This window comes from Eucyclogobius newberryi, unplaced genomic scaffold (assembly GCF_026437365.1).
Source record: "Eucyclogobius newberryi isolate DKJ021-1_F unplaced genomic scaffold, fEucNew1.0.hap1 SCAF_2, whole genome shotgun sequence".
Classification (NCBI taxonomy): Eukaryota; Metazoa; Chordata; class Actinopteri; order Gobiiformes; family Gobiidae; genus Eucyclogobius; species Eucyclogobius newberryi.
In genome coordinates, this window is record NW_027315834.1 from 15,122,798 (window position 1) to 15,131,837 (window position 9,040).

The window sequence follows — 9,040 nt, forward strand, 5'->3', positions numbered from 1 at the left end:
CGTGATGACATGCACGTCGCCCTGGCAACCTGTTCTACCTGTTGTTTTGTCCCACGGCGCGGTTCATCTCTGGGTCGCGCTCTGGTGGTTGAAACGCGCTCCTCGCCCGTCCGTCGGCCTGCTGATGATCGGGAGTGGATTCGCGGACTGGTTTTGTCTGGAATGTGTGACGCTCGGAGCAGAGAAAGGAGCGCAGTGGAACATGAGTGTGATATGTGAGCCTCCTGCTTTGAGCTCACAGGATGAGAAAGTACAGCGCGCTCTAGACTCGTTCCTGGAAGACAATGCGTGCTTGAAATGGGCTTAATCTAGATCTAAACCCACGAGGGGGGAATCCAGTTTACTTTATCTTATCCATTCATTAATTTAGTGAATGTAGAGGTGAACCATTTATTGCATTTTAGATAGATCTGTGCGTGTTGTTTTGAAGATATGCAACAACTGTGTATTGAGTGTATCGTTTTTAGAGAAAATGCTGTGATTTTAGTTAAAGGCAAAAGGTGATAAATCTGAATGTGATTCATTTGACAGACTTTTCACATTTGTTTGATAATTAAAACTCAACTACTACTTTTGAAGACATGTTTGAACACATGTTTGTTGGATTGACCTACTATCCTTGTCAGCACCACTTTAACTTGTTCCATGGCATATTCAGTTGCAGGTGTTTCTATTGTTTAAGACATTTAATGTAAAACAGTCTCACAATAACTTGATCTGGACAGGTCTGTGCAATATTCCAATCAGTAACATTTCCACAGAGACAAGCAGAAAAGTTACATAGTGCATCTTTAATAATAGGAAGATATAATAGAATAAATATATAAGTGCAGACCATACCTGCTTGTTCGTCAGCAGAAGTAGGTCAGGGCCTGGTTAGACTCCTGGAACATCAGATGCCACAGAGGGGTGGTAGAGGGAATGTTGTGTCATCAGGCAAGACACTTCACCCACTTCACCCACATTGCCTGGTAAAGTGCTTTGAGTCCCTTGAAGGTGGAAAAGCACTATATAAATACACTATAATAATAAAATGACCACCATGCATGAGAATAATGCACAGTAATTTAGATGTAGTGTCTTTTGATTGAGTGCATTGATAAATAATATATACATATATTTTTTGCCTTAATTTGGTGCATTATTCAGTCTTCTTTGTGCTCTCAGTCCTGTGCTCATACAGTCACTGGTGGTACTCAGTTACGTTCATTCAGTTAGATTTATTTCACATGGCAAGAGCTTTTATTTTTGAGACTATTTTGAACATTTGTATTTCTTGCGCTGCTCCTTCAGTTTTTCATTTTTCTGCTGTGTCCTTTTAAAATGCATATTTTGTTTGATGTCATGTCCTTCCAATTGCAGAAAATCAGAAATCTGATTGTACATCCAGAACGTTACTCTTCCTTGCATTGCTTATAGCTTGAATGGAACTTAACTTGACTTACTTTAGCATAGTTGACAAATATCTTCGCATTATTGATACTTACTTTGCAATAGAACAAAACTGGTTTATGAAATTGAGTTGTATTTTTCAGAGTTCACACGGGGTAATGCTGGGCCAAGCCAAAGGGAGTTGCCTGATCAGCATGATTAACGGTTTCATTACAGAGTGCTAAAGGAATCCTCCTGCTTGAAACAAGTGTTTGAACTGCGGTTAAGTGGGTTGTAATTACTCAAGGTTGTTTTAGGGTAAAAAAAATAGCAACAATGAACTCTTCACTATCTACAGTTTCTGTGTCAAACCCCATCAAAAACAAACGTGGCATTGTATTAAATCAAATCAAATGTTTATCCAAAATAGTTAAGCAAAATAATCAATAATATGTTTGTCTTATCTTAATGTCTGTGTAAACTAGTGTATTATGGATTTGTACTGTAATGCTGCTTGAAGGAACCAGAGCTCTGCACCTTTTAAGTCATTAATTAATCTTTCCAAGTTATTACAAGGTGTAGGCAGATTTGGATAAGCCAGAGTTCTTATGTTAATAATTATAATATGATTGTTTTTGAAAATATCACAAGTAAAGAAGCAACATGGAAAATACATCAAACACATTTATTGAAAACATAGATAAATAAAGGCATTGCACATAGGCATTGCGCCGACTAGATAAATAAACTATTTACATGATTTACAGGAGTGCAGACTCAGCTCGTCTCTCACTCAGTATTGTCCGTTCATTTATAATAATAATAGTAACACATTACACTCCATTTTTCCCACCGGTGCGTGCAATGATTATGGCTCAAACTTTGTCCAAACAAGTCATCTTTGCTTGCAGCTGCGTTCTCAACTTAGTAGCTGAATTGTGTGGCCAACGTTTCACATATTTTCAATCCCTCGCACGTGGATCAGACATTATGGAGTCAAAGGTCAAATGCCTTATCTGACCGTACACAGCCCCCATTCCACCCCCAGATGCGACAAGGCCCTGAGATGTGGCAGGTCGGCATAGCTCCTCACATCCACAGGCGTCATGTGAACCAGCAGAGGCAGCGGCTGGTACCTGGACATTTTGGGAGACCCTTGAACCACCTCTTCCTGCTCAGCGCTGACATCTTTCTCAACTTGAATCCTGTAGTTTTGCCCCCTGTTATCGTCCCATTTTGACACCTCGCCAGTTCGCGAAGTTACGCAGAACTCTATTCCATGGATTGGGTCTAGGTTCAATGGAAGGCTCAGCTCGAACGAGTAAATGTCCGACTCCAGCGACAGCGATCTCTGCCTTTGCTGGAAGGTGCAAGGGATGTCGTGATGGCTTCTCCAGGAATCGAAACTCATTCTGACGTGTACGTTTTGTTCAGTTCCTGCTTGCGAGACTCGCACTCTTCCGCTCAAGCAAAACACCGACACGCTACAGCTTTCCAACTGCAGTCCCATTTCCTTCTGACGTGCCATGAACACTTTGAAATCGAGTGACGGCTGTGTGAACGCCAGCCTGAGCTTGGGAGGCGCGCTCTTGGTTGGCTCCTGCTTGGTGTTGAATCTCCTCAGCACCACCGAAGGCAGCGGACTGTAGCACGGCGACGATGGCGGTGACATCACATCCGGGATGAAGAGGCGGACAGCAGTCAGCGCCATGCCCCTAGCGTCGGCGAAGCAGACACGTTTTTTCAGTCCGCCGTTGTTCCTACGCAGACAGCTACGCGGTTCAAACCACGAGGTGTGGGTGGGAGAGCTTGAGGGGGAGGGAGATCGACATGGAGACTGAGATCGACATGGAGACGGAGATCGACAGGGAGACGGAGCTCGACAGGGAGAGAGGGAGCGGTAGGTGGGTATGCGCAGGGAGTAGGAGGTGTTGGTCGTGGGCGACAGGCGTTGCATGCCGTTGGGTCTCGCCGGGTGCAAGGGCTGACGCAGAGGCAGGCAGGCGGCCAAGTCCAAGGGCGTCATGGAGCAGGGAGAGCACGCCATTCTGTGGAGAACAAGGAAGATCATAAGTCATTCATCGCTATGTTTTTTCTCCTGTATCTGTGATATTCAAGACAATAGTGGACATGGAGTGACCAGGTTTATGGATTAAAGACTCTCCAGTCCATAATGTACTTAAATCAAATGTACTTAAATCAAATATGGACTTGAATGTGCCATGTGGTAAGATCAGAATGTTAGGAATGTTTAAATCCAGTTGCCCCAATGCAGCTGTGGCAACAGAAGTAGCACTAATTGTGATAAACCAGTGTAACAATATTGCACCCAACTGAAACTCATGTTTGGGGAAAGTGCTCTTGATAAGTCCATAGCGTTATTATTTATCATTATCATTTTTTTTAATATTGTTAATTGTTGTTTATTTTTGTTTATTGTCATTGTTAAATCAATGCATTATCTATAAATCACACTCGAACATAACAAAAACTGCTATGACGATTGAGTTTTGACAGTAGATTTCTGACAAATTGACATTTGAAATAAATTTACTTTTGGTCAAAATATGTGGTTTTCTTAAATCCCTGTTTAGTTTGAGTAATAGTAGTTGTCGTCGTAATAATGTAATAACCAATTCTCAGCTTCAGTAACCTCACATAAATAGCAAAAACATACTAGAAGAAATAATAAGGTCCTTTATTGTCTTACCTTGTACAATGCATTGCCATGATTCAGGAGCGACAATCCCCAAATCCTAAAAGTCCCTGTGTTGTCGTTATCACTTCTTTGCAAATCTCAGTTTATCTGCAATAAAAGAAAAGAAAACAACATTCAAAATCTGTTCAGTTTTACATTAACATCGAAAGGAGGAAATCCAATACTTACAGATCATAGAGTCTTTAAATCTTTCACTGAAATATTGATGCGTTGAAGAACAAACCGCTTGCCCAGAGTCTGTTACCGGAGCGTGAGAGCGCACGGAGGAGTTGCAGAGGTGGAGCTTTTATGGGACGCGCGTGTGTCGCAACCAGCCAATAGCAGCCAATGTTTTGTGTTTATGTCCCGCCCCCAGAGCTTTGCGCAAACAAAAGGTTAATGTCTGCAGGTTGTTCTTTCACCGAAGTCACAGTTTGTTTTCGCTGTAAGGTTTTTCCATATATTGTGGTTAAGCTGGTCAATACCAACATTGTGTAGTGTCATAGGGAAATGGAACATGCTATTTGAATACTGACATTACATTGAACTAATAATGATCATATATATATATATATATATATATATATATATATATATGTTTAACTCCATACATTCTTGTAGGCATTAGCATTATGTAGCGATGGATATGCAAATGAAGTCTCCCCCTGCAGCTCCCTGATGAGAATACACAGTCAAAAACACGTTATTTGTTTATGTATTTATTTATTTAAATAAAGGCAGTGTATTTCACATACAAAAACATTTAAATCAGAACTAAGTAACTCCAGTGCTAGAGCTCTCCATGCAGGTTCTTTCTTTCTTTATCATAATTAGACAGTAGAATCACATGCAAAAACATTTAAACATCTTTGAAAGTCCCTGTGATGGTTAGATGTGTATTTTTGGGGTGTTTTCGACTTTGTAAGGTGCAAATATTACTTAATTCGCCTTCAAAACCAAAATAATTTATATCGGTCCTCACAGAATACTACTTTTCAGGTATCACACAGCGCTATTTTTTTGTGATAGTTGTTGTATTCCACTTCTTCTCAAATACTTGGACTGGCGTGACCTCGCTAAGATTACAAGTAAGAACTTGGCGAGCGGCTTCATTAAAGGTGTGCACTTTCCATCACTGTCAGTCCCAGCTTCGCCCCAGGTCACAAACAACAGCTGCAAAACCGTCGCTTTGCACAGGAAACAATACAACAGGAGATTGGCAGAACACTATTGGTTTACAAATCAGTTTACCACACGTCATCGCACTCTTGTTTGCAGGAAAATTAAATCCAATGCCAAATAATCACGCAAATCATTTCACGTACGCCCTTATCCAAAGCAGACGAGCAAAAAACATGGATTTAATGGTTTTAATGTTCATACGAGGCTGCATGCAACTGATTTTTAACTTCATTACACCTCTAATAGCAGCAACAAGAAGGTTCTGGATTTGATTTCAGCGTCGTGGTGTTTGCATGTTCTCTCTGTCGTTTCATCTGGGTGCTCTGCGTTCTCCAAATACTTACGGTTATGCTAATCCTCCAGCTTTAGTTACTCCTGACCATGAACCTATAGCACAAGCTCTGGATGGGTCAGAGTCAAAAGTCAAAATAGAACGTTCCCTTTCCATTAAAGCTCTAAAATGTATGTGCACCCTCGCCACATGCAAACTGGTTTAAAGTGTGTTAGTACCAGTCAATTTTATTCAAATGCAGTGTCTGGTCCATTATTCTAGCTTGATATATCACTATTAAATCAGTAACATTTTTGTACATAATCACTTCAATGTAACGCAACCTTCTGGAGGTGATTCCATAGAAATAGTTAAAACCTTACTTGTTGCACATGTTTACGCCATACCGTGGAATATTACAGCCAAAGGAATCGCAATAAATTGATCCTTGAAATAATCATCAACTCCTGCAGTAATCTAGTCTAGGCAGTCTTTACCTGGACTATTCGCAGACTCATGGCATGTGCAGAGAGAAGAGGATTTATGGAACGGACAAAGATGTGATTACATAAAATCAAAGTGGGAAATGTGTGAATTTTGAATTTTTTAATTAATATTACAATTATTATTATTATACTCCATCAGGATGACCTCAAGCGGCATCACTTTAGCTTCACCTCAGGCAAATTCAGTAAAAAGTCTCATAATCATGGGCCTTTTGTGACAGATATTTACTTTTTTCACAGATATCGAAAGGATAAATGCTATTTACCAACAAAAATAATCATTAGTTGCAGCCCTAAAAGATACAAAATGTCCATGGAGATAAGCTGGTGCTGGCAAAGTAAGAGTCAGGTTTGTGGAGAGGCAAGCGAAAAAGAACAATGATTTGGGAGTCGGTCTGGCTATGATACTGCATTATATAGGCTTTGTTTTTTAATCTATGTTCTCCACAGTAATGTAAATAAAATAAGTGAATGCATTCTTCTATGGCTTACGTACAATGTGCTCTTTGTTTCCTTATAAGGCAGTGTGCAGGTTCAGTATGTGGGGAATGGAGAAGTAAATAAACCTGCCTCTGGGAAAGTAGGCCTACAGTAGTTTACAGGCTTTCACTGGTGAGATCATGGAGGAGCACTGCAATAACGACAAAGTATTGTTACTCACATACCAGACAGACATATTGGCAGCACATCCGTCCTCATAAACGTGTACTGTTGTTTCTATCCGCCTGCGTCAGAGATGTTTTTTATCACAATGTATACACATACTTTTATGTAGGCGTGAAATGTAAAAAAAATATAAGAACTATAGCACTTCCTTCTACGCTTCACGGTTTAGAACAGACATAAACACACATTTAAAAAGATGAAGCTGTAAAAATATGCAGTTGTTTATCAAAAGCCGTTTGAAAAGATGAGTTTTCAGGATTCTTGTTGAAGGTGGTTAGTGAATTCACATCTTGTCACTACATTTTCTGAACACCCGTCATTTAATGTAATTGCTGGCAACAATTGGAATGGAGTTGTTTTTAAAATGACAGATTAGCAGCACAAGCAACACACCAAACTCATTCCTCACTTTTTTTTCTTTTTTAAATGTTTTTTTCTGCCCTGATGGCTTCATCTGATGTGACAGTTGTAGCGTGTGAGAGAGAGAGGGGAGAGACATTCGGCAAATGTTCGAGGGCCACCACACCACACATGTGCAACGCCCTTTACCCACTGCACCACTGGCGAGCACCATTTCTCACTGTCCTAACACATCAACATCGCAATTCTTCACAATGAATAACATGGAAATAGGATTCTTACAATTATATGTATAATGTTATTAAAATCAATTTCCTTCAATTTATTATTTAATTTGATATATTTACATTTTACTTAACCATGGGCAGCGGCTGTTGCAGAAACCCATACAGACGTCAGAATGAGGTGTTCCATGTGGAATGAGAGACATTAGGGTTAAGCAGTTAAACGTTGTGCGATCAGGTTTACATCACCAGTGTCTCCTCTCGAGGTGTTTCTGCTGTGAATCATTCAGTGAGCTCATCTACAGTTGTTTTACATTTAGATGTTACATTTCTGTGTCTCACAATATTATTCATCCTTAAATGTTTCTCTCCAGAGCTGTTTTTCTAACTTTACCAAATATTAATTCAATTCAATGTATTTTTGTAACGCCCAAAATCACAACAGCTTTTGCCTCGAGAGGCGACAGTGAAAAACAGATTCAACAATTTTCATGGGGAATTGACAATGTCCCAGGGTCCCGTGTCCTTAGACAAATGTCCCAGGGTCCCGTGTCCTTAGACAAATGTCCCAGGGTCCCGTGTCCTTAGACAAATGTCCCAGCATCCCGTGTCCTTAGACAAATGTCCCAGGGTCCCGTGTCCTTAGACAAATGTCCCAGCATCCCGTGTCCTTGGACAAATGTCCCAGTATCCCGTGTCCTTAGACAAATGTCCCAGCATCCCATGTCCTTAGACAAATGTCCCAGCATCCCGTGTCCTTAGACAAATGTCCCAGGGTCCCGTGTCCTTAGACAAATGTCCCAGGGTCCCGTGTCCTTAGACAAATGTCCCAGCATCCCGTGTCCTTAGACAAATGTCCCAGGGTCCCGTGTCCTTAGACAAATGTCCCAGCATCCCGTGTCCTTGGACAAATGTCCCAGTATCCCGTGTCCTTAGACAAATGTCCCAGCATCCCATGTCCTTAGACAAATGTCCCAGCATCCCGTGTCCTTAGACAAATGTCCCAGGGTCCCGTGTCCTTAGACAAATGTCCCAGGGTCCCGTGTCCTTAGACAAATGTCACAGGGTCCCGTGTCCTTAGACAAATGTCACAGGGTCCCGTGTCCTTAGACAAATGTCCCAGGGTCCCGTGTCCTTAGACAAATGTCCCAGGGTCCCGTGTCCTTAGACAAATGTCCCAGGGTCCCGTGTCCTTAGACAAATGTCCCAGCATCCCGTGTCCTTAGACAAATGTCCCAGCATCCCGTGTCCTTAGACAAATGTCCCAGCAACCCGTGTCCTTAGACAAATGTCCCAGGGTCCTGTGTCCTTAGAAAAATGTCCCAGGGTCCCGTGTCCTTAGACAAATGTCCCAGCATCCCTTGTCCTTAGACAAATGTCCCAGCGTCCCGTGTCCTTAGACAAATGTCCCAGCGTCCCGTGTCCTTAGACAAATGTCCCAGGGTCCCGTGTCCTTAGACAAATGTCCCAGCATCCCGTGTCCTTAGACAAATGTCCCAGCATCCCGTGTCCTTAGACAAATGTCCCAGGGTCCACTGTCCTTAGACAAATGTCCCAGGGTCCACTGTTCTTAGACAAATGTCCCAGGGTCCACTGTCCTTAGACAAATGTCCCAGGGTCCACTGTTCTTAGACAAATGTCCCAGGGTCCACTGTCCTTAGACAAATGTCCCAGGGTCCACTGTCCTTAGACAAATGTCCCAGGGTCCACTGTCCTTAGACAAATGCCCCAGGGTCCACTGTTCTTAGACAAATGTCCCAGG

The 9,040-nt window shown here is 41.8% G+C and overlaps 1 protein-coding gene across 2 annotated transcripts; it reads right to left on the reverse strand.

Annotated features, from left to right (window-relative positions):
* Positions 1-2,302: 2,302 nt before the first annotated feature.
* On the reverse strand, positions 2,303-4,277 carry ppp1r3c2a (protein phosphatase 1 regulatory subunit 3C2, duplicate a). 2 transcript variants are annotated; one of them, XM_072454163.1, is made up of 4 exons: positions 4,259-4,277; positions 4,082-4,177; positions 3,228-3,419; positions 2,309-3,191 (listed from the first exon to the last, which is right to left on the reverse strand). In XM_072454163.1, the coding sequence occupies exons 2-4, from the start codon at positions 4,099-4,101 to the stop codon at positions 2,384-2,386; spliced, it is 1,020 nt and encodes a 339-aa protein (XP_072310264.1). In that variant the 5' UTR covers positions 4,102-4,177; positions 4,259-4,277; the 3' UTR covers positions 2,309-2,383. The 2 variants fall into 2 exon arrangements, with proteins under 2 accessions (XP_072310263.1, XP_072310264.1); XM_072454162.1 differs by having other exon boundaries at positions 2,303-3,419.
* Positions 4,278-9,040: the final 4,763 nt, after the last annotated feature.

Bases quoted from the DNA above. Each gene is read 5' to 3' on its own strand.
- ppp1r3c2a (XM_072454162.1), bottom strand. From the start codon at position 4,101: ATGGCAATGCATTGTACAAG. The intron at 3,420-4,081 runs GTAAGACAATAA...TGTTCTCCACAG, and splicing joins ATGGCAATGCATTGTACAAG to AATGGCGTGCTCTCCCTGCT.